We start from the raw sequence: 26,611 nt of genomic DNA on the forward strand, positions 1-26,611 counted from the left end.
ACCCTTTCAAAAACAAAACTGCAAATTTAAGATCTCAAACCTTTGCCAGACTATTTTAGAAGACTGAAAATGTTTTTGCTTGAACTAGAAACTTCTCTTTAAAACACAAGAGCTGAGAGAATAAACTTTGTCCCTGACTTATTAGTAACATACATATATGAAGCATTACTATGGTTATCAACTTATTTATTTGCAGTCCTCAGAAGCCAACCCCTATAGCTTAACAGGCATGGAACTTTATCCATTTTTTTAAATTGGAAATTATTACTAGGAAATTGAACCTCAGCCTAATCCCAGTTGATTGATATAACAACAGATTTTCAGGGAACCTGGATGTAAGACTGGTACTTCACTTTTCTTTAGTACCTTGGTCTGTCCCTTGTTGCTTCACTTCCAGAGAAATCAGGCTGTAATTAATATTCCAAAGGCATGGGAGCTGATACTTCTGCTACAGGGAAGTAGTCCATTTATTCTGACATGGTTTTCTTCCAATTCCCTATTTGTAAAAAACACATCTCCAGATGAGTTTGCCTAGATCATTTTGTTTTTAAATTTTTTGGAGGGGAAGGAAGGGAGGGAGTTTTATCTAAATTAGCTAATGGGAAGCATGATGCTTTGCCCCAGATGCTATTGGACCAAAAGTTTTGAGAAAGCTTCCTGTGGCCTTGCAACAGCTGGGCCCACCATCAACTGCTGTCAAGAAGTTTTCTACCTCTTCTTGGTGCACATAATAGGGCAGATAGTATACTAAAAGCTTATGGAATGCAATGAGCTCTCATGTGTGTCTTCCCTATCAGGCACAACTTTATGCATGTAGACACCTAGGAGTTTGAGAGGTTCGAGCCAAACCAAGAGATCAAGTTCAGACTCTAGACCTAAAGACTGGGCTATTGCCAGTGCTCCTAAATCAGAGATACTGAACAAGCCCTCAAAGATATTTGTAGTTATTGATAATTTTATTGCTCTCCTTTAATATAATGACTCATGATACCAGCTGATTCCTATACTGAATTTGTTTCTGGTCACCAACAAATTCAGAATAGGAACAAGTCTTGTACCTTATAATGAAAAAGCTTTCTGTAACAACAGCAACAACAACAAAATACACCATAACCTTGTGATAAAGTACCTCACAACTACACAAATTTGGATAATGTGAATTCATACATTTAAGAAATGTATTACATAACCATACTGGCACCGAAACTCCTAGAATAAGTGACTGGCTAGTTTTGTAGGCAGACTTAGTTTAGTGACTTCATTAACCTTGTAATGATCCAACTCCACATTTCACAGGGCTGAATTTTTTTTTGGTATCCAACTAATACTATCATGTCAGGGTTTGACTATGCCACCTAAGAGTTTATTTTTCAATTGGTTAGTTAGGTAGCACAAACAACCCCAGGTTTAATTCATATATTAAAATAAAATGACCACAAGATATAATGCTCAAAACAACAAACTGACTGAATTACACCAACAGAAGACAAATCCTGATACAAATTTCTTTAGCACTTCACTCACTGCCACCTCACCAATTTCTTTTTTACAATTTCTGGGGCCTAGGATTTTGTTCAATAGTAACTTCTCATTTACTGTCAACATCGCAGTGCACCACTGGACCAAAGCTTCAAGTACTAAGGCCAGCTACTAACACAAAGTAGAAGTGGGTTAGGTGTTTACACCAAGATAATAAACCCAAGAACAGAGAGAGAGCCATTGGGATAGTTTTGGTGACACAGTGAGAATAAATGATTTAGGGACCAACTACTTGAGTGATTTTATATTGAACATTTGAGTCATTAAGAGAAATGACTTATATTGCATTTACTTTCCAGAAAAAGGTATATTTTGAATATGTAAAACAGACTGAGTCTATTTTTTGAAGACATCTGAGTGTCAAACTAGGCTACATCTGGATTCTATAACACGTGTATGTGAGTGTGTGTTTAGTACTTCCAAAACTTACAAGCATAAAGTAGCAATTACTATATAAAGTTTAAAAAATACTCAGCCTGCCCTGGTTGGTGTAGCTCAGTGGACTGAGCACAGGCCTGTGAACCAAAAGGTCACTCACTGGTTCAATTCCCAGTCCAAGCACATGCCTGGGTTGTGGGCTGGGTCCCCAGTAGGGCGTGCACAAGAGGCAACTACACATTGATGTTTCTCTCCCTTTCTTTCTCCTTCCCTTCCCCCCCTCTAAAAATAAATAAATAAAATCTTTCAAACAATAAAAAATATTCAACCTAAAATCAAACACATAAAATGAGAGAAAGAGATGTTAATTCTCAATAAGCTCAATATATCTTTTATGATCTGGCTGATAACTTTGAGATATTCAAACAGTATCTGGTTTAGGCTTCAGGTCAAGACTTATTAGGTCTGTTTCTCAGCTGTGAGACACACCTGCTTTGGAGACTAGGTGACGAAAATGATATTCATAACATGGATTCCATAGATGCTGCACACCTGTCACTGTTTCCTGACACTCAACCTGAAGTCAATCTCCCTAGTAACTCCCACAGTAACCTAAGGCAAGGTGATCACTGGAACAGAAAGCTGATTGTCTTAAGAAGTAAGGCAGAGATGTGGCCTACAGAGGGAATCTGGCACCCGCCAAGTGAAGGACTCAGCCTGCAAAGACGGTTCTGACAAAGGATGACCAGGCTATAGACACAACCACGGAGGAAAGCACCTAGCCTCCTGATCCAGGCATGCAGATGAATCTAAATGAGCACATCTCCAGACTTCAGGTTCTTCACATATAAAAAGAAGGGATAACATAAGGTGATTGCTAACATCCTTCCTTGGTCCAAAAGTCTTTGATTATCTAAGTATTAAGCTCACCAGCAGTATCCTCACAGTTATCCTCAAATAAGTGTGGTCATTATATCTGTGCTTTAACTTTAATGTAACCAAAATTTTAAAAGGAATTTGATTACTTTCAACAAAATGCTAAAGGTGCTCACCTCTGGACGTAGGTAAATATAGTGGGTTTTACCTTTTTTTTTGTGCTTCTCTGCATTTGAAGATTTTTCTACAAAAGTATGAATCACATAATTTAAAAAGTTATTTAGAAAGCAAATTTTTCTGTATTTAAGATAGCAGTTCTCGAATCCAAGACTAACATTATTTTATTCCAATTAAAATTTAGATGATGAGTCTCAATTCAAAAGTACAATAAAGGAATGGTAAAATGTGACATGACAGCACATTTTTGCTATGCAAATGGATGATGATAACCAGTAACACAAATGTAAACCTGTAATCATATCTTTAAAAATTAGTTACTGAGATATGACCACATGAATACGTTCATGCCCCAATGATTTCCTGATCTCATTTAAAAAGATTCAGTGTACGAGTTCTATGAAAGGAAAGTAAGTGCTTTAACGGGTTAAATTAAAAAGAAAAGAAAAAAAGGCTTCCGGTGAAGATAGAGGTGTAGGTAGACACGCTTTGCCTCCTCATGCAACCACAGTGAGAATTACAACTAAACCTCAAAATAAGTAACATGCAGAACTGTCAGAAAATTGAACTGTATGGAAATCCGACAACCAAGGATTTAAAGTCACATTCATCCAGATGAGCAGGAGGGGTGGAGACAGGCCAAGAGACAAGGGGATGCAGTGCAGCACAGAGAGGCAGCAGTGGCAGCAGAAAAGGTGGTCCCACATTCACATATGGTGGATAGCAATTGGGAGGGATATCTTGGGAGCCAGCAATCCCAGCTCCAGGCCAGACTGCACAGCCCAGTGTTTCAGTGCCAGGAAAATAAATCCCCATGACTTCTAGCTGTAAAAACCAGTGGGGATTGGGGCAGCATAAGAAACTACTGGATTTTCAGGAGACTCTGCTTAAAGGGCCCATATGGTCTTAAAACATTTACAAACCCACTGGCTCCAGGACTCACCACCAGGGTGCAAGTCACACACAGGGAGTGGGTGAAGTGACTAGAAATGGGGCGAGTGCCTGGCAAACCTGCAGAAGCCACACAGTGACACTGTTCCCTCTCTGAGTCCTCCTTCCACACAGAGCCACAAAGCAGTGAAGCAGGTTGTCTGGTCCTGGCAATTACCTAAGGCATCGCCCCACACAATTTACCGGTGCCTTTTCTGTAACAGGCCACACTACTAAGAGAGGGAGTCAAAGCAGCTCTACCTAATACACAGAAACAAACACAGGGAGGACGCCAAATCAAGAGAAAGAAATATGGCCCAAATGAAAGAACAGGACAAAAACCCAGAAAAAGAGCTAAATGAAATGGTGATAATCAACCTATCAGATGCAGAGTTCAAAACCTGGTGATTGTGATGCTCAAAGAACTCACTGAGTACAGCAACAGCACATAGGAAGAAATGAAGGTTACACTAAGTGAAATAAAGGAAAATCCACAGGGAATCAACAGTGAAGGGGAGGAAGCCAGGATTCAAATCAATGATTTGGAACATAAGGAAGAAATAAGCACTCAACCAGAATGGCAAGAAGAAACAAGAATTCAAAACAATAAGGATAATGTAAGAAGCCTCTCCAAAAGTACCAACATCTGAATCACAGGGATGCCAGAAAGAGGAGAGGAAGAGGAAGACATTGAAAACTTACTTGAAAAAACAATGAAAGAAAACTTCCCTAATTTGGCAATGTAAATACATATACAAGTCCAGGAAGCACAGAGAGTCCCAAACAAGACGGATGCAAAGAGGCCCACTCCAAGACACATCATAATTAAAATACCAAAGGTTAAAGATAAAGAGAATCTTAAGAGAAGCAAGAGAAAAGCTGCTAGTTACCTACAAACCAGTTCCCATAAGAATATCAGCTGATTTCTCAAAAGAAACTTTGCAGGCAACAAAGGACTGGCAAGAAGTATTCAGATGAAAAGCAAGGACCTACAACTTAGATTATTCTATCCAGTAAAGCTATCATTTAGAATGGAAGGGCAGATAAAATGCTTCCCAGACAAGATAAAACTAAAGGAGTTCATCATCACAAAGCCATTATTACGTGAAATGTTAAAGGGACTTATTTAAGAAAAAAAGATAAAAACTATGAACATTAAAAGGGCAACAAATTTACAACTATCAACAACTGAATCTAAAACAAAGTAAGCAAACAACTAGAACAGGAAAAGAATTGCAGATATAGAGATAATTTGGAGGGTTATTGGCTGGGATGGGGAAGGAAGAAAATGAGGGACAAGGTTCAGGGATTAAGAAGCATAATTGGTATGTACAAAATAAATAGCGGGATGTTAAGAATAGTATAGAAAACATAGAAGCCAAAGAACTTATATGCACCACCCATGGACATGAATTAAGGGGGGGGGGGGAGTTGCTGGAGGGAAGGGGGTACTGGGTGGAAGGAGACAAAGGGGGAAAATTGGGACAACTGTAATAGCAAAATCAATAAAATATATTTTTTAAAAAAGAAAAAAAGGACTTTCTTTTTCCTTCATTTCAATTTGTGCTAACTTTGGGGGGGGGGGGGGAAAAGCAAAGAACCATTTGAAAATCCATTGAAAGCTTCAGCTCCTCTCAAAAAGGTGTTAAGTCTCCATGATTTTGTAAACTGTACCTAATATATAGAACTATTTCAAATGTAGTGAATATTTATGTGAATTATAACTGTCTGTACTGAGTTGAAATTCCCCAGAATCAGAACCCAAGACAGGACTTGAGTGCAAGAAACTGACTTGAGAGGTGGACAAGTGAGATAGACCAGGGAAACAAGTCAATACAGGCTGCATTAATGAGTAAGTTACTGCTGTGAGCAATGGGTGTCATGCCCTCTGAGGACTCCTGGGAGCACACAGAAGGCAGGCCTCAGAGATGTCACAACTAATGGCTGAAGAAGTTGGAGTACCTGTCCAGCTCCCTCTAGTTAATGGTTAAGGGCTACTCCTGGGGATAATAACTTGGCACTTCTGACCTGAACTTTCAACTGTGGCAGGGAAGGCCTTCAGGCTCAAAGTCCCAGAGGCTTGCAATTAGGAAGCTATTGGGTCAGAAGACAATAAATTTGTGGTGAGTGCCATGGGATGTGGGCAGGACACACACAAAATATGCTGTCACCACTAAGTACCAATAAGAAAAATGAAATGCCCTTCCTCCTTAAAGTAAAACTACAAATACTTACTGAGCACCCATTCTGTGCCAGGAGCTCTGTTGGGCACTAATGATTTAGAAAAGGAATGAAGTCAGTTTCATGACTTTAGTCCACAATTTGGAGAAGACAGTAGTACATAGACAGGTTATCAAAAATCCTCTAATAGAAGGATGTAAAAGTGGGGCCCGGGGTTCTGGCATTTCAAGTGGAAAGATTACCCTCTTCAAAGCAGCTATAATAAATAGTACATAACATTTCTTCCAGGAGTAAAGAAAAACAGAGACCTCACCCTGATGACAGCAACAAAAACACCAAACAATCTGCCAATTCACAATTTTTTCAACTCATTGGAGTTGGAAACTCATTGTAACCAACCTGCATGAAACAAAGGAAAGAGAGGCACTTGCAAGGATGAAAATGCTTACCTGGGGCAGATGCTGCTAAATGCTGTTTAAAAGAGCTAGAATTTTTACCATATTGGTAAAAGTAAATGTAGGCAAGCAAGAGAACATAGTACCCTTAAGGCCTGGGACAGGAGGTGAAATTTACACTCAGGTTTTTCTCTGTGGACCTTCCCAGCTGCTAGCATAAATGACTGGCCAGAGTCCTGAGGCAGTCTCCACTAGGTGCATAGGGGAAGAACAGCCACTGTAAGAGAGGAACAAAATTCCTCCACGATCCTTTTCTCACTTCTACTATGGAACAAAAGCCTTAAACTGCTGAGGGGAGGACACAAACGAAGCACCCTGTCTTCCTTAGAACACTAGTGAAAGTCCATGTATGTCACACCATTTTATGAACAGTCTTAGACTTAAAAACAGCATTCCTGTTAGAACCAACTTCAAGACACCGGTGGTCTCAATCTTCAGCCAGGCCACTGGCCTAAGCCTCTCTTCACCAAACACTATGGAGCCACTCAGTGTAGATGAATCTTTCAGAGTCTTGGAGATGAAGGACAGAAAAATCATAGCCAACAAGGGGGCTTTAGTGGGAAAAAAAAAGTTTTAAGATGAAGACTTGAGCATGGTTATGGATATAGCAAGAAAGTCAAGTAGGATTGATAATACTCAATGAGTTAAGACAAGTTATAAATCACTTAGCACGAACTTCCTCCTGTATGTTACATCGGTGTAGCTGCTTAGACATGCAAGTTTAATTTTTGTTTAAAATAGGGAGGAGATTCCACCTGAATAAATTCCTGGATTAAATTTAGTATCAGATTTAATTTTTACAGTCAAGAACAATTAAATTGCTCATATTTTCTGGATCATGAGTGCTATTCACACTGAAATGTGTAACATTTCGCTCATTGTCAAAAACAAAAAAACCTTTAAGTGCTGACATGAAGAACTGTGCTTCATTTCAAATTGTGCATGCACATCACTGCAGTACCAGAAGCTCCTCATACATATGAGAGAACATACTAGAAGATTCATCTCCTCTTAGTTGATTTGACAGAAGCAGAAGCATCTAACCTAAATATCATGAATTTTTAAAAATATTCCTTCAGTCTTATTTAGAGTTATGGAATCGGGATAATTTCCTTCTTCTATTAACTGCCATTTAGTGAAGTAAGCATTATTTCAAAGAAGAGAAGCACTAGTCATCAAAAAGTAATTCCATTTCACATACCACATTAAACTTAACAAAAGCATTTAAACACTTTTGATTACTGAAAAATTAAACATGTATAAATTATTCAGTATCATTTTATACATAGCCAAAACTTAAATATATCTTATCAAATGATTTCTGAAAGATATAGTGTGAAAATATATTCTTCCTCAGTTCTTTCCCTACTCCAAAAAGCTTTAAGAAGCTTAACACAAAACTAAAAATTAAAATGAATCCAAAAAAGGTGAACAAAAGCTATCCTTAGACTGACTCTACCAGTTCTAATGTCTATACAACCAGATTGAATTTGACCTGCACATTAGATACAGCCTGTTACTTTCCCTGTGAGGAGGGTTAGGCACCTGATTTCTTAAGAGCAGTGAAAAATGTGACTATAAGCTATAGCATAGATTTCTGTTACATGTTAGATGATAAAATCATGAAATGTTAAGATATATGCACTTAAAGCAAGTCAAATTATATACCTCAGCTATGGTTATATACCTTTGGCTATGAAGCTAGCTTAGGAAAAATTAAAATCAGATTTAATTTGTATTCTATAAGCTGGCATTAAAAAAAAAACCAAGGGAAAGAAAAAAGCTCTGCTTTGATTTTCCAGTAGTTAGTAAATAAGGTGGTACTCTAAGTACTATATCAAATATATATTTCACATGTGGGTTAACTTATTCTATATACCCAAGTTTCTGTGTGTTCCAAGAAGTTTCTCATTTTCATTTCTGAAATGAAAGTATGAATCAAAGATGTTCAGCCTAATTTTTTTGGTTCTTTACTCCCAAAATAATGGAAAAATTTTAATGTAAGTTTCTCGAGGACAAGTCTTGCTGCCTGTATAGGTTTTGGCATACAGAATGAAAGGAGGATAGTATAAAGCTCTGACAGACTTAAAGTTACTACACAGATAAAGACATTAAAGCCTTTCTGAAATCATTAATAATATTTCTGAAGTCTCTGAGGCATAGTTGTTACTATAATGTCACTTCTCCTGTATAGGTTTTGGCATACAGAATGAATGGAGGATAGTATAAAGCTCTGACAGACTTAAAGTTACTACACAGATAAAGACATTAAAGCCTTTCTGAAATCATTAATAATATTTCTGAAGTCTCTGAGGCATAGTTGTTACTGTAATATCACTTCTAAGACCTTATGTACTCAGTATAAAATGTAAATAAAGGGACTAGGCCACATTCATTTCCATTATTCTCTCCACATCTAATATTGGGCCTCAGAAATAAATGGTTATTGAGTAGAATTCACTGAATTCCATTGAAAATTTCAAAACATAATGCCAATACAAAGTTTCGTTTTTTTAAAAAACAACTTGATTAGATTTTAAACAAAGGCAAAAATAATATTATACCTTTTCTTATACATCAAATGCTTTCCATATTTCATTAATGAAATATTTACTAACTACTATTTCAATATATAGAACTGAACCACAAAGTCAACTTACAGTATATTTTAATACCCTTTAAGAGTCACTGCCTCTTTTTATTCCTCATGTTACTCTTACTTACAATTCCCTTGTTTGGGAAATAAAAGTAATATCTCACCTATTTTACAGAGTTACTGGAAAGACTAAGTGAATATCAATATAATGTGATAGAAACTGGACAGCTATGTTATTTAGTGTTGTTACTCTCAAAGCATCTACCATTTTATTATTTATAACTGGTCCCTGCTATTCCCTGCACTGGTTCCAATATAATTTTCTGCAACAGATATGTTCTGTATCTGCCTTTTACAAGAGCCACTCGCCATACATGGTTATTCAGCACTTAATATGTGGCTAGTGTAGATAACTTAAAATTTTAAATAGCTTATGTGGTCACTGACTACCATATTGACCATCACAACTTTGGGTATTTAAAAACATATAATTTTTCCATTGTTAAAATTTCATTTTCCCAACCAGTTTCCACTCTTTTCAATGTGGGGCAGTGCTATACGAAAATAAAAGACAACAACTTAGAGAAGCAAAACTCCACTTAAAATAGCTCATTTGGCAAATAGGGTCTTAAAAAAAAAAATCAAAACTTCATTTCACCAGGAGCTCTTAACGCTGTGACCTAAGATTGAAGTTCTCCATTGGATGTAATAGACACTTAATAGTGCTATGTTTTCTTATGGAGATATTAAAAATTAAAATTAAAATTAAAAAACCAACAAAACAAAAAACTTCATTTCAATTGTAGCTTATGTGGCAAATGACGTCTCCAAAAAATCTAAATGACATATACCAAACACAGGCACATACTAGGTGCTTAGAAAATAACTATTAATAAAAGAAGGACAAATGAGACTTTTTTTATGCACATCTCAGTGTGTTTGAGTAAGAGGTTGACTTTGCCCTCCAACATCTCCAAAAGACACAACCTCTTCTTACTGAGTGACTTTTACTTGCAATGTTTTAGTGAAATCAATTATTTTATATAGTAAGTGTTCAAGACAAGAATCCTTCCTTAAGAAAACTAAAATCTTGTGGGAGGAAAGAGACAAAAGTTAACCAGCAGATTTAACAGCCCAATCCAATTACGGAAAAACTAACCACTATGAAGAGTTTATCACTGTAAGCCAGAGAACAAGTAAAGACAACTGGGGAAGCGATGACCATCAGTTAACCAGAGTGGTCTGAGGAGGACACACCTACCAGGAGGATTTGAATTAGGTCTAGTGGGACTGCAAAGACTTAAACATGGGGTGCAGGGGACAGAGAACAGTGAGTAGAAACTACTTTTGCTGATGTGGAATGTTCACGAAGGAGAGTCATTAGGGTTTGATTGTGCAGGGCCTTAAATGCTAGGCAGGCTAAGGAGTTTGAAGCAATCCTGCAGGGTAAACAATGGAGAGTCACCGAAAGAGGAGAGAGGGACAAACTAAGGCTATAAACAAAGTATTTATTCATTTATCCAAAGCAAGCATCTGATGCTTAATATACATCAGACACATTGCTAGATGAGAAAATTACAACGATGACTGTCACACAGCTGTGAACCATGTTGTGAACCTGGGTAGGGCTCACAGCATAGCCAGGAGACATAGACATAGAGACAACTATAACACAATGTGACATGTGTTCTCAGTTGAGCTATGTGCGAAGTGCTAAGAAGCACAAATGGGAAGATTTAAATCTGGACAGAGGGCCAAGGAAGGCTTCACTAAAGAATAATTGAGTAAGAAGAAGAAAACCACAGGCTCAGCAGGCAGAGAAGGGCATACTAGTTATCTACAGAACCCTTCAGGAAATATACAACCTGTTGGGAAGATCGTATTTCTATAAAATTAAAGGGCTCTATGATTCTATCAGTCAAATACAGAGAACAATCCAAATACTTAAAAGCAGTATTAAAAAAGAATGCTATTTTATACCTCTATTTTAATAGTAATCATAGCCATCGATTGTCCTCTCAGCTTATGATTTCAGAAGACTATGAATGCTAAAAGCATTGATAAGAGTATTAAACATAAGCAATACAGAACAAGATATAAAATAAAGCCAATTAAATGATCTTGTGTTTTAAACTATAAAAAGAAACAATATTTGACATTAAAGGTAAAAAAAATCGGATTATCAATTGGGAAGACTTTATTTGGGCCAGATATCATTTCAACATCTTCCTTTGGCAGGAATTGTAGACAATAATCACTCAAAAAGTAGGAAGAAAATTAGGGGAAAATGAAAGAACTATGCTTTATTGAAAATGCCTTCTGTTCTAGGAAAGAAAGAAGAGCCTTTGCTTATGAAAGTATCAGATGTGCTTGTTGGCTTCCACCTGACAACTGGATGGATTCCAATCACATACAAGGGTACTGTCTTCATATTACATCTCCACTTTGCCTGTTAGCATGGTACAAATAAACTCTTTTTACAATTGTTTACCCTATATATAGGTAAAATTCTGAAAGACCCAACATTAACAATTACATTTTAAAATAAAGTATTGTTATTGAAAATTAAATAGACCTAATATCTAAAACAAAACAAAATATAACGGGAAAAAAAACCCGAACAAATCCTAAGTCAAGCTACAAAGCAAACTTGATAAATTCCACTTAAAATCAATGATGGAATTTTGCTAAAAATAAACTCAGGAGGGAGTACTTGTAAAGCACACAGTAAAACAAAAAATAAAAGATTTGGTTTTATAAACAAATTTTCTAATTTACTGAAACTATAAATTTAACTTTTATATTACCAAGGCCTCATGAATTCAGTGTATAATTATAGAAAAAGTTAAAAAAATTATAATTTAAGCCAGCAATTGCATTCTGGGGCATTTCCTCCAGAGAAACAGAAACTTATAAGTCAAAAACCTGTACAGAGATATTTATAGCAGCTTTATTTGTAAGCTGAAAATTATTATAAATTGAAAATAAACCAAACAGATGTCCTTCAACAGGTGAGTAGTTAAGCAAACTGTAGTACATCCCTATTACGGAAATACTATTCAGCAATAAAACAGAAGAGAATATTGGTACATGTAACAACCTGGGTGAATCTGTAAGGATTATGCCGAGTGAAAAAGAAAAACCTCCAAAGTTACAGTCTTAACAATCTTAAAATAACATAAGTATAGAAATAAAGGAAAATTAGTGGTTGCTAGGGGTTAAGGAGGAGGCGAAGATGGAAGAAAAATGGGAGTGTAGCTATAAAAGGGTAACATGACCCTGGTATTCCTGTAGTGACAGAAATATTCTGCATCTTGCCAGTATCCATGTAAATACCCTGGTTGTGATACTGTACTACAGTTCTTTTTTTAATTGATGACACTATTACAGATGTTCCCATTTTCCCCTCTTCGCCCACTTCTACCCATTCCCATCTTCCCTTCCCTCTGGTTATCACCACATTGTTGTCTGTGTCTATGGTTTATGCATATATGTCCTTTGACTAATCCCTTCATACTCTTTCATCCAGGGCCTCCTTGCTCCCTTCCCTTTGACACCTATCAGCCTGTTCCATGTGTCCATGCCTCAGTTTCTATTGTTTTTCAGTTTATTCTGTTCATTAGATTCCACATATAAATGAGACCACATGGTATTTATCTTTTTCTAACTGGCTTATTTCTCTTAGCATAATATTCTCCAGGTCCATCTATGCTGTTGCAAAAGGTAAGAGTTTCTTCTTTTATATATAATGGCCACATAATATTCCATTATGTAAATGTACCACATTTTAAAAAATCTATTCATCTACTGAAGGGGACTCAGGTTGTTTCCAGATCTTGGCAATTATACATAACACTGCTATGAACATAGGGGTGCTTACATTCTATTGATTTGGTGTTTCAAGATTCTTAGGATATATTCCTAGAAGTGGAATTGCTGGGTCAAAAGGCAGTTCCATTTTTAATTTTTTTGAGGACTTTCCATCCTGTTTTCCACAGTGGCTGCACTGCCACCTACAGTGAATGAATATTCCCCTTCTCCACATCCTCGCCAACATTTGATGTCTAGCAGCTTCAAGATGTCACCACTCAGGGAAACTGGGTAATGGGTACACAGGATCTCTGTCCTACTTCTTATAACTGCATGTTAATTCAAAATAATCTCACAATATAAAGTTTAGTTTTTAAAAATTATAATTTACTCAAATTTTATCATAGTGATTATGTGAAGCAGGGATCACCAAAATATTTGAGTGTTTCTAAATACACTGTTAAAATCAAAGATTTGCTAAACCTATTAAGTCAAAACAAGCTACAAAATTTCCTATTTTATTACTTTTAATGTTCATGTAATTTTATAGTACTAACTACACTTCTGTAATTTTAGTAACATTTCTCCTTTGAAAAACTTCGTGTGCTTAAAATCACACCTACATCTGACCTCACTTCATCAGCTAAGTATACAAAAGGTATTTACTAGTTCACAAAAGGCAAGGTCATGAAAAGTTTGCTCAGTGTCATACTGCCAAAGCCTGGCCAAGCAAGTGGGTCTTGGCCCTCAATGTCTGCATATGAACAGTCTGAGAAAGTGCATTATGTAAACTTACCTCATCACAGTTATAATCCAAGCAAATATGGTTAAAATGAATGACTCAATCTGTTTAAAATCTGACAATAATATTTTATTAAGGAATTTAATATAACGAATTATTTATCTAGTAAGTTGCATTACAAAGGTAATATTTTTGACAATGCAGTTTTTTTCCACTGAAACATGCATGGTAGATCTTTTTGAGGGTCCTAATAAGACCAAGCAGTTTACAAAAGGAAAGAGGGCTCATATTAGACAGAGAAATTTATCCAAGAGTAGTAGGTAAAGATATGCCAAGATACAATTCAACACTCATTCATTCATTTAAGGTATTTAGAAAACAATAGAGGCCAAAACAAGTCATGTTAAAAGACTAAGTCCCTGCAATAAAGTTAGTTCAGGGAAGGAGGCCATGGGAGCATGGAACCAATATATTCCATTTACATTTTAGGAGGATGGACGTATAGATCATGTTGCTTCTAGGGAATTGTATTCAGAGTTCTGAACAAGGGACTCTCAAGAAATATTTTGGAAGATGAACACTTGCAAAAATAATGTCCAAAAGATTCAGAATGACCTATTTTTCATCTGCTGAGAGTTTGAGGTAGACTTTTACCAGCTGAGCTGTTTATCATAGGTCTCAAAATAATAGGCAGTTCTTGAGAAAGTCAAATTAGGTTTTCTGATTCCTTTTTCAGTGCTTTTTAAAAACTGACTTTGTTGCTTTAGTCATTGATAAATTGAAAATAAGTGGAAAATTCCCATCAGTGCATCAGTCTGAGAGTCAAGGTAAGATTCAATCAGATCATTTATTCTAGCAGATGTCACAAGAGATTTTCAAAACATTCTTCTGTTTGTTCATAACAACAGAAGAGAATGTTTGCAATAATAGATAATGAATTTGGACTTACAAAGGCACATAAATTGCATAAAGAAAAGCATAAAACACAATAAACCAAAGCACTGCTGTATGAAAATGAAAATAAGAACTTACTTACATGGCAAGTCTTAAGGCATAAATTAAGGTTCTCTATAAATAATTCATTTTCATTGCGATCAATTATTTTACATAAGCCATGTGGTTTTCTTAGTCCAAGAAAAATAACCAAAATAATCAAATTCATGATTAAAGCCTTTTCTGACATCACTATCTTATCGCTGGTAAGGAGCACTTTTCAAACATAGGCTTTTTCCAAAGAAAGTCACTGACAGTTAATGCAGCTGTTTATCTAGAATCTGGTAATGTATCAAGTAACACACACATAAAAGTAGGTTTAGCTAAAACCTTGTTAATGTAAAATCATTTTACAGTTCAACCTTTAACACTTACAGAACAATTTTACATATTTATTAATACACCAAAGTTTTCTAGGACATTTTTTTTCCAATCCATGTGTCCTATCTTTCCCAATTAGATTGAAAAATTAATCAGATTCCTCAAAGGTAGGGACTCTCAATACTGCATCCCACAGAGACTGCAAAACTCCCTGAAGAAAATCATTTTTGTCCATGAAGTCTAGCACAATCCAATACAGAGCAGGGTACTAATGAATACTGTTGGACTCAAATGAATGACATCTTTTAAAATAAGAGTTATCTAAAATATAACACAATATTTCACACAAAGTAGGACTCCAGCAAATATATGAAACACTAATTGTTCATTCCCTAGCTTGGATGCCTGGAAGATTACTTCTAACTAGATTACTCTTTTTTCCCATTCAATCCGGGGTACAGGTTTCAGAAAACATGATGCACTTCACTGCAAAGTGGTTATTACGGGTTTCCATTTTACAGGAGTGTTTACAGTTCTCATGAAGGTATGGAAACTGAAGAGCCTGTTTGGGTACTTTGACCATGACACTAAAAATTCATTTAATATTGTATACATTAGTAATATAATTGATTCTGGTCTTCGGAAAGCAAAGGGAAACAGCCAATCTCAATGTTTTAAAACTACTCCTTATGAATGTATACATATGTAAATTCTATAGGGATTAGTTCCTCCTCCCATCCCCACCCTTGTAGGGAAGACCAGAATCTAGGAGAAATTGTTTTTTAAAAAATAATACAAAAATCCAAGAGCACTAATTCTAGTAAAATACCATCTTATTGAAATCCATCACATTTTCTGAACACTGGTAGGTTATCTATATATAACAAACGGGAAGTACCTATATACTATAATGAGATACAGACCAGGGAATTTCTTTAAACATAAATACTCATGGAAAAGTAACATGTTTTCAGGGGAACAACTGTTTCAGTCATTTAATTTCTTTGAGGGCAAATCAAACCAAAGCAAATGGTAAGTGGATCTTTCTCATTTTAATAAGACTAGTCTGCTCTGACTACCACCTATGTTCCACTTCTACTTTTATCCAACTTTTGAAAAATTTAGCTTCAATCAAGGGCTAGGCCTCAAATGTGCAAAGCAGACTGGTTGTTAACATATGAATCCAAGAGGGTAGCCACTGACTCAGCCAGTATGGAGTCAGTTTGTCTGGCTCCAACATGTATTTTTAGGAGCTGAGCATTTCAGGTATACAACTTGAATTTTCCCCCTTATCCTGGAGGGTAAATTGCAATCAATTCTTGAGGAGAAGACAGTAGGTTCTTACCCATGAAAAAAAAAAATGTAGCCAAAAGAGAATGCTGATGTTCTAAGAGTGGTGAAATATGAATACCCGAAGGACTCTAGACAGAATCTAGTCTAACTTGTTCATTTTACAAATGAGAAAACCAGAGTTCAGAGGAGTTAAATAACTTGCTCAAGGGATGCACAGCCAGGGCTAGAACTAGAGACTCTTGATATCTATTAAACCACTGTCTGTTAGTTTACATCAATTATCTTCCAAACTTCTCTTGCAGTTTTTCTTGCTTTGGTAATTTCCTGCCGATTTCAGGTGTGATTGATTTTGGACAGATAAGGGAGCTGAAAGAGTTACAAGCTGTATTTTAGTTCATAAATGATTGACACTTTCTAATACCTTCAGGGATTGACTTAGGAAGAGAGGATACAAAATGACTGCTTCTTAGAATTACAAATGCAATGGTTGTATACATGTTTAAAAGTATGTTACATTTTGCAAGTGTTTCTACTTCTAGCTCTTGTAATATGATACTACCAGTCTTCACTTTTTAAACCTAACAGTTTATTAAGGTGTGTTTACCCAAACCTCCCACACCTGAGGGTTCATTTTGTTTACATGCCTCTAAGTATTGCCAACACAAAGAAGCTATAACTTTCCTATTTTAAAAAAGGCCCTCATTACTTGGGGTGGCGAACCAACAATACAATATACAGATGCTGTATTATAGAATTGTACACCTGAAACTTATATAATTTCAGTAACCAATGTGATCCCAATAAATTCAGTAATAGAGAAAAAAAGCAAATAAAGGCCCTTATTTGACTTATAGTATTTTGCTGGATTCTTATAGACACTTGCCTGTAAACTGTGAAGCTCATAACTTTTCTTTAATAGTTTATTTTTTCCCTGAAATATCCTGCTTAGCTTCATAATCATATTGACTAAGATCACAGAAAGCAAACCAGTAATTTGCCTTGCATATAGCAGATGCTACAGAAAGCATCATTAAGTACCACAATCATAATGTAAGAATAAAAATAATAACTTAAATGTACTAGCTCATTTAGTCTTCACAACCATGAGGTGGATACTTTTATTCTATTTTACAAGCAAAATAAGATCTAGAGAGATGATATAACTTACCAAGTTACACACCTAGTAAATAGAAATGCCAGAATTGAACTATGACATGACTGGTAACTATGACAGAAAGACCTGGAAAACATTACATGTTTTAATCCCTTCCCCTCATTTCCTAAAGTGACATTTAAAAAAATCTATTTAAGATGAATATGAAAGAGATTCAAAAGTCTCAAAAGAGAACCCCAACTTCTCTTTTTGCTATGATTTGGGTTAGGAGGGGGAACAAGACTGATTATATATGTGAATGCTTAGGAAAATTTTTCTTAAAAAACTGAAAAAGACATGGAGGACTCTGGGAACCTTGAGCTGAAATACACCTTAGATCAATGTAATCTAAACCCTGCATTTTTAAAAGGAGGAAACTATAACCCAATGTTAAATGGTCTGCCGAGGTCATAAAGGTTAGCAGCAGGTCTTCTAATTTCTGGCTTAGGATGCTTTTCATCTCCCTCTCAAGTAAAACTGAAGAGAGCTTATAGTGGACAGAATTTCAGACACCACCTACCCCGTGTCTTAAAAGTCTATTTGTAAATAGCTTGCAGGTGTCTATGAAAACCTATATTCCAACTTCCAGGCCAGGATCCCAAAGCCTGCACTGCACCCTGACTGCCCCATTTCAACTACATATTTTATCCAACTTTCATATATAATTTTATGACAAAAAAAGCACAGCCACTCTAAATTCAACCTGGAACATTTGGCACCAACTTTTATAATCTATGTAAATAAATGGCACCCCAGAAGGGGCTCGCTCCTCTGTCTCTCCAAGCACACAGATGCAGTGGTGGTGGTGGTGTGCGTGTGTGTGGCGGCGGTTGGAGGGACCAGACGGGGAGGGCCTCCAGGTTCTGGAAGATCAGGAAAACACCCTTGAATATTTGCAAATCACTAAATTTATATTTAATAGCTATATAAGTCAAACATGCCTTGGCTGTTGGAAAAAGAAAGTTACTGGTGCTCCACCCCCTTCCCCACCTATCATTCTCAAGTTCTGAACTTTGTGAAGACTATATAACATATGCCTATAGGGACTGGCATCTACCCAATCAGCAGGAAAAAAATGCCTCACAAAAAGGACATGTTTTAAAATAATTCAGACACTTCCATATTTTAATTTATATATTTTATAGTATTAGAAATTTAAATCCAAACTCTAATGACATTTTATGATCTGCTATAAATCGTTTAGGAGCCATAACAAACTATGATAGTATTAAGACTATGAAAAATAAAATGAGCAATGTAGCCGACATTTATTGCTGTATCAAATAAGTCTAAATTTAAAAAAAAAAAAAAACTAAGACCAATGGCAAATGAAACATCTGCAACACTGCTAAGAAGTCCACCATCATGCAAAATCCCCAATTTAGTTATGGTAACATAACACCCAAAAGATTAACATAATTCCACGGAATTATTAAAGTAGTTATGTGAACATCTGAATGCAAGCACATGAATTATTGCTCTTTGTGACTGAAAGCGTGATCTCCTTACCCTAAAAGAAGCCTGTTATTTCTTACTGCTGGCCATCAAACTGACCTGCTGACTGTTACCATCACTTACTGGCAGTATATGAACCTTACATTTAGGTATGTTTATAGTTCGCTCGTTCCTTCCTTCATTCCTTGCTTCCTTCCTTCATTCCATCCTCCCTTCCTCTATTAATATTTGTAGTCACAGTTTGGATGATAAAATAGTTACTTCATTTTCCAAACATATCCAGTCCACTGGTGTTGTCCACACTCTCCTTCCCTGTTGAATGCAGAAAAGGCACTACAAAACTATTTTAACACACTGAAGAAGTAATTATCTCCCAATACACTGAAGATGTGAAGGCAACTCCCAAAGTGACATATAATTCCATGGATGTTTATGCCCTAGAATAACCTCTACTTTATCTTCCAGTGAAGTATGAAGGTATGTTGTCCATTTTAGAATTAAGCAATTTAGGATTTACCTTTTGATGGAAATAGGGAAAAAAACATTACAGAGCATTCTCAAAATATCTTAATATTTCAAAGCATTATAGTGAGAGACTGGACTTACCAAATAATTGGCATCATCCAGGGTATGAAAATTCTCTATTTAAATCAATCCCACCCTTGCTGGTATGGCTCAGTGGATTGAGGGCCAGCCTAGGAACCAAAAAGTTGCCACTTCAATTCCAAGTCAGGATTCCAAGCCAGGCAGGTGCCTGGGTTGCAGGCCAGGTTCTTAGGTAGGGGCATGTGAGGCAGCAGATTGATGTATCTCTAACACATTGATGTTTATTTCCCTCTCTTTCTCTTCCTCTTCCCCTCTCTCTAAAAATAATCTTTAAATCAATCTCTGCTCAACAGCAAGGAAATCATTCAGTTTTAGAATGGGCAATAACTCAATTTTAAAAAAATATGTGGATTTGAAGTTTTTAATTAAATATACTTTCCCAATTTGTATAGCTCAGAAAAAAAAAAAGAAAATTGTTTTTCTGGCTTAATTTAAACTTAATCCAAATACTCAAAGTGTTACAATTGCTGAAGTTTTTATTAAACTGAGTTTGGTAGTAGATTCTTTACATTCAAATTATGATGTTAGAACCAGTCATTGAATTAGATTTGTTTTATTCAACTTGTAAATACAGCAATAACACATTTTTTCCCATGGATGAATACTAACCAGGTGCTCCCACTTGCTACTTAACTTCCCTTACGCTTTCCATCACAACCTTGCTCCCCTATCTCCCTCCAAAAAAGGTATAGATAAGAATTAAGACAACTGGACACTCAGTTCCCCCATTTAGAATCTTCAGTATAACATATAAAATATGAAATGCCACACCTTTCTTCTTATATCATAGTGGAAGATGGGAGAGTAGTATACTTGTTCAAACACAATTTATGTTGTTTCTGACAGTGAATGATCATTTGTTTTAAAACTTTGTCTCTTCAAATATCTATAACTAGTAAAATATACTTCTAACTGAAAGCCTGCCTTCATTTGAATGGGTATAACAACTTGCAAAGTCAACCCTGTATATACATTATGTATATGCTCGGAGAGATTATTTCAATTTCCAATGTAGCAGAGAAACTAAATGTGCTTTTACATTCTAATCTTTACATCAAATCAAATAAGCACATGTTAAACTCTGCTGTAATATACTGTTACATAATAAGTTTCCTGTTGGCATCTACAAACACCTCCCAATATCCTGCACAGCGTTGCTAACTAGAATTCAGAGCAGCGATTTTCAATCTTTTTCATCTCATGGCACACAGAATTACTAAAATTCTGCAGCACAAAAATATATATTTTGTCAATCTGACAAAAATAGGTATAATTTTGATTCATTCACACCAAACGGCTATTGCGTTGGCTGTTGTCATTTCTTTATATGACAATCTAAGGGAAAAGAGGTCAGTGCCCCTGACTAAATAGTCAGGTATTGCATGTGTTAAAAATTCTTGCAGCACACCGGTGTGCTGCTGCACATTAGTTGAAAATCGCTGATTTAGAGTTTAAACCTCTAAACTAGAAGGCACACTTATTAAGGACATACCTGAAAAACAAAACAATGTACCAGCCAAAAGACACAACCTTTCTCAGTGTAAAGGTTTTTCTCTTTCCCCTCTATTTCTCCTTTCCAGTGGGTCCTTAACTAAAAGGTGCTCACCTCATACTTTTCAATGCCCTTGATCCAAGCAAAGTAGATGCCGGAAGGCAGCTGGGCAATTAACTTATTACACGCCTGAATCTGATACAAAATAACCGAGGGTGGAGAGGCTTATAGTAAACTCAACTCCCAGGGCAAACTGTGTCACACACATAGTATGTTTTTCAACACCCAGAAACACTTATTTTTGAACACTAGTGGTTCTCATTTCATGTTGCCATTTTCCATAACTGTTTCACAGGTACCAGAAATGAAGATATTTTTATAGCAATATACTGCATTCAAAAAGAAAAACAGTCCTCTACTTTCCCTTTTAAAAGAAAAGAATCTGTCAAAAATTTGCTTTTCTGCATTAAGAAAAATAAAATTTAATCAAAATGTATACTAATCATTTTACACATAATTACCATTCTTTAAAAGTTGTAGGGGTGTATTTATTATTTTTCAACTCAGTAACAAAAAGAGAAAGAACTGCGACCTCAACTAATAAATTACATCTTTAAATATACATGATTGTGCTCTCCCCGTGTTACTTTCAATGGTAACTGACACGCCCCGAATTTAACTGTACCAGACAGTTCTATCTGTCCCATCGCTGACCAAACACTGCTTCTCTGTTTCTATTCATTATGTATTATAAGAGAGCTAAACACAGCCCAGTATGACGAGGGAAAAATTACAATTCTTATGATAGCAAAGTGATGCATTAAAGATCTCTTTCGCAATACATCCCCGTCCATGAGCATTAACAGACATTTTTTGATAGAGCTGCAGGCTCATTACTCTAAGAACCTTCGGCATCCTTTCCTGCAGGTTTTCAGAAACCCCTCGGAAAAAAAAACAGGCATAATTCAAACCCTGCACACCAAACTTGCCAAGAACCTTGTGTAATGATCAATAACCTTGGCTACACTGCCATCGCCCCCAAATTCACGGTCCTGGAGACCAATGCAGCAAAATCCTAGACGAAAGGCTAGCGGAAGCCAAACAGAACTACCGCGCTTCCCCTCCGCCGCCCTCTCTGCCGCATGGAGAGAAGCAAGGAGAGGAGAGAAGTCGAGCGAGCCTCACCAGCTCCGAAGATGCTCCGGTGACCTCCGGCTGCGCGGCGGGCGCTGGGCCAGGAAGGCGCTAAAGCAGCCACGGCGGGCCCTGTGGACTATGCCCCTGGTGCATTCCTCGCATTCCTGCACAATCTGTCGCCAGCCGAAGAGCCCGTGGCGTGCGTCCCTGCCCCCCGCCCGCACACAGACACCTGCCTACTGCTGCGCCCGGAGCGGCCACGGCTGCCGCGACGCATCCACTGTCGGCGTTCGCTCTATGTCGCACTCAGCCAACCAACATGCAGCTAAATCCCGGCCCCGCCGCTCATCCCCTTGCTTCCCCAATAGGAGAAAAAGGAGAGAGTGTTGGCCGGGCAGTTCCAACGCCGGGAAGGGACACCCGAGCCGCCGGGTGGGAAAAGGGGGGAGGGGGGTGCGCAGGTCCCCTTCAACTCCAGGCAGGGAGAAGAGGAAGCGGCGGCACAGAAGGACAGGGAAGCTCAGGCTGGGGAACCAGGAGGGGTGGAGCGTGAGCACGAGCCGCGAGGAGAGAGGGGCACACTGGACAGAGCGGGGTGGGCAGGACTGGCAGGAGCGCGGGACTCTGGGGGCAAAAGCAATACCGCGCAGGCAGAAGAGATGTGGGAGGAAGAAGAGGGGGTCAGGATGCAAGATTTGGGGCCAAAGAGATGGCCTCTAAACCCGGGAAAGGCGGGCGCCTCCGGGTGTTGGGGGCGCGGGGCGGCGTGCCAGGCGGGCAGCAGCGGGGAAGCCTCCGGGCTGACATCCAGGAGGGCTCCGCGTGGCGCTCAAGTTCGGGGCTGGGGGCTCTGGATCCGAAAACGCCAGCATGGGTAGGGGTAGCGAGTAGAGGAGATCCGAGAAGAGCAATCATCGGGAAAAGCAAATGGAAGGTGAAACTTGTGCGCCTGCCGGGGGGAGGGGAGCAGGCAGGCGAGTGCGGGCAAGAACACGAGGCGGGGCAGGAAAGCCTAGGCGGCCGCGAGGCGGTGCGGCCGGAGTAACGGGAGGGAGGCGCCCGCACCCCTCTCAGGCAGGTCCGGAATGGGGCGCGAGGGCCGGGATTCTCGCGGGCAGGAGTCTCCACGCCCTCCCACGAGCCCGCACACTTACTTTCTAGGTTAGGCAGTGGCCGTCGCCGCTCCAGGGATGAGGGACATCAGCGTCGAAGGGTCGCCGCTGCGGCACCCGAAAAAATTAAAAAAGTGCCGCGGCAGAGCGGCTGCCCGCCCCTCCCTCCCCCACCCGCCCCCTCCCCCGAAGCGGCTCTCCCACCACCCCCGGCGGCGGCGGTGGCCAACTTGCGCCACTACCCTGTGCCCATGGTACTGCCTCCGCAGCCGGCAGCCACCAGACTCAGCCCCGGAGCCCCCTCTACTGCCCAGAGGCCGCCGCCACCACCGCCGCCGCCGCCGCCCGCCAGCCCGCCTGCCCAGTCAGCCCCGGACTCCCGGGAACGTCAGCACGCCGCCGTCTCCGGACCCGCTCCCTGCCAACCCAATTGGTCCGGGAAAAAAGGATGGCCCTTCCCATTGGTCCGGCCCGCATATTGAACGGGCCAATGGGAACTGCGGTTTCAGGTCGCCATAGAGACCGATGCTGTTAAGAGTGAAAGGGCCTGGAGAAGGTGCGGAGTGAGGTTGAAGGTGTCTCTGGCTTTGTGCGCCGGAGGCAATGGGCAGAAGTACTGAGGGATTCCCGGAAGGGGCTCTGTAATCTGGCGCAGCTTTTGCTTCGCCTTCCTGTCAGCTCCAGCAATGAAAGGTAGGGTTTGTCCCCTGGCGTCAAAGGCTGGAACAAGTTGAGCCCTTAAGGCTTAAGCGAATACTCGAAGGTGAAAGCCCAGGAGTGGGCGTTTCACTTTTCCTGCTTCTGGGGAGCCCCTAAGGCTATGCCCATTGACCTTTGACATGTGTGCAGCTTCTGCTTCTCCAGGTGAGTTTCCACCTATCCCTTAAATTGCTGCTGCTTGACGTCACTGAAACGCCTGAATTTTATTTGTTCACCCCAAACACTCCCCCTTCCCCGGGGTGGATCTTGCCAAAATTTTTGTGTCTTCAAACTTCTAGCCTTACCTAAAGGGTGCTCAAAAAAGATTTCCTTTAGATGATATTTTCGTAAGGAAATAGGCTGACGTATTGTGTAATGGATGTCATCAGCTCAACACTTAAGATAATGTGTTCCCCACTCCTCAAAGCAAACCTCTAGTCTCTCTCTTGAAAGATATTAAACACCCATCTGTGTGTGCATTCTGGACTTGAACTTGATAGATACTTGCTCCTTCCCTTAAGAGGTTATAGGATGGGGAAAGACAGATGACAGCGTCAATCCATGATTCTAATGATTTCACAACAGAGTAAAGGAAATAGATTACAGTTGATGGGTTCAGTTTTCCGGGTATTTTCCAGTTTATTTCTAAATTTGATAAAGAATTCTGAGCCATGGAAACAGTACACACAAAAATTTTGTGCTTTAATAATAAGCTTTTATTTAAAGTTACTTTGTGTAAGTTTGTCAATACCATATTTTTTTGTAAATAACTTTCATATTTAGATACTGGCTATTAAAGTGGGACTTCATGAATATATTAAGCTTTCAAGCATTCTGTTACTCTAGCATATAGCCACTGGTATTTTTAGGTTCCTTCTTATGGTGATTTTTCCATTTTTATACTAACCTATTTAGTAAGAAGACCGTGTTTATGTTATGCCCCTCAAGTTGGAGGGACTCTATTGTCAGGAAAAGCTAATAGGATTTTGGAAATTATAAATATTTTGTTGAGAGAAACATATTAATGTGCACCAGCTACATGTGTCTAACTATGGTCCTAACTTTTAACTTGAATAATATGCTCTATTTTTTGTTGTTTTTTGTTTTTTGACCTTACTGTATTGGAAGATTATAAACATAGATAAGAATTATTAATGTGGTACCCTGATTGTAAAAATATTTCTCACGATGTGTAGTAAAATTTGAACTTAGTTAACAATTCTATGCAAGACTGGACTGCAGAACAAAACAAATGAATATGTGAATATTCCCCCTAAATATTTCCTGAATTGGGAAGGAATCACCAGGAGCCATGGAAAGCTGCTTTGTTCTGTCTCCTGCTTTGCCTTCATGGAAATTGGATCATCGTGCTTTTGATTTCTGGCTTTTTTGGTGTTTATTTATAGGGGAACAGAACAAGTAAAATGCAAATTTTTGTAAGAATCACTTTTAATGTACTAACAAGATACCAATCATTTGGTTTTTTAAAAAAAATGGATGAAAGGAAGATGCACCTAATGAGAGGGGGAAAATGATGTTTTCTTGCCTTAGGCTAGCATGGAGTGAAGAAAACAAGAACTAATTGATGTTTTTACTTCAATTATCTTTTCTTTTTGTGTTTTTCTGAAGTCACATGTTTGAAGAGTGTTTTGATATTTTTATTTTGTGTTTGTAATTTAAAATGTCATTAAAATCCACCAGGAGTAATGGCCCCTAAAACATTTTCATTCAACATTATTTTTTTCTTAATTGTTATACTCATTTGAAAAATTTCTTTTGAACTTACTCCTGTACCACCAAACATTGCTGGATAAGGTTAAAAAATATTGTTCACTAAAAATTTATGCTATCTAGCCTTGGCTAGATTGTTACTGATTCTCTAAATTTCTTTTCTCATCAGTAGGATAATTACCCAGGATGCTTATCTAGGGCCCTTCTCCCAAACCTGTCCTATTTCTACCATCCATAAACCACACTATAGTTGGTCTTCTTTCAGTTCTGCAAATGATTTTGCTTCATACTCGATTCAGGCACCCACCATCAGCTAGCTTCCTCAACACAACTTTCCTAAACTTGAGTCTCAGTTTTTTCATATCATCACTTCCATCATTCCTGGCTGAGAAAGGATGTCCATCCTTCTCTTCAAAGCTCATATTCTTCTTGTGCTTCTAAACATGGTCATCCTTACCACTCTGCAATTTTGCTCTACTGATTATACTTTCTCTTAGGTCATGTATTACCTCTTTTCCCCTCATTTTTTCCTCCTGTGCTTTAAATATCTGACCTTTTGTAAAAACAACTTTCTTCTATCCTACCTCCATATCCACCTATTGGCATTTTCTTTCACCTTTTGGAATCTGAGGGAGCTTCTCGAGAATTCTACATCTTTACTTCCAAAGTTCTGACGTTTTAATACCACCAAAGTGACTGTGAAGATGGTGCTCTTTCTCCTCAAAATCCTAACTCATTTGCTGGTAAAGTTTTGTCCTGCAAAATTGCCCTTCTCTTGCAAGTAATGCTGAAATTCCAGATTTCTAGGGCAGGGTAGAAACCATTTTCTCCCACCCCAAGGGTCCATAGAAATGCAAATGATCTACTTGAGAAGGGGAAGCTTTTACCTTCTGGCTATACCACCTGGGTGGGTTTAACTACTGGGAATAAGTGGG

General features: G+C 38.3%; 2 protein-coding genes and 1 long non-coding RNA gene across 11 annotated transcripts in view; 2 read left to right on the top strand and 1 right to left on the bottom strand.

The window, feature by feature from the left end:
• The window catches only part of PKP4 (plakophilin 4), a 255,291-nt gene extending 231,693 nt beyond the window's left edge, over nt 1-23,598 (bottom strand). For 5 of the 9 annotated variants that reach the window (XM_036023444.1, XM_036023443.1, XM_036023445.1 and 2 more), the window contains exon 1: nt 23,289-23,435. The gene's annotated coding sequence lies outside the window, so the exon portion shown is untranslated. Of the gene's footprint in view, nt 1-22,182; nt 22,400-23,288 lie in introns of those variants that run through there. The other 4 variants (XM_028509729.2, XM_028509727.2, XM_028509728.2 and 1 more) reach the window with 4 other exon arrangements.
• Nucleotides 5,448-9,762, top strand: LOC118500103. Its single transcript, XR_004902633.1, has 2 exons — nt 5,448-8,573; nt 8,731-9,762. It is a non-coding gene; the product is annotated as an uncharacterized LOC118500103 (long non-coding RNA).
• Nucleotides 23,599-23,779: 181 nt separating the features above from the next.
• The window catches only part of CCDC148 (coiled-coil domain containing 148), a 239,061-nt gene continuing 236,229 nt past the window's right edge, over nt 23,780-26,611 (top strand). The window contains exon 1 of the mRNA XM_028509630.2: nt 23,780-23,939. Coding sequence (XP_028365431.1) covers nt 23,933-23,939 — 7 coding nt within the window. The 5' untranslated portion in view covers nt 23,780-23,932. The remainder of the gene's footprint in view (nt 23,940-26,611) is intronic.

This window comes from Phyllostomus discolor, chromosome 4 (genome assembly GCF_004126475.2).
Source record: "Phyllostomus discolor isolate MPI-MPIP mPhyDis1 chromosome 4, mPhyDis1.pri.v3, whole genome shotgun sequence".
Taxonomy (NCBI): domain Eukaryota; kingdom Metazoa; phylum Chordata; class Mammalia; order Chiroptera; family Phyllostomidae; genus Phyllostomus; species Phyllostomus discolor.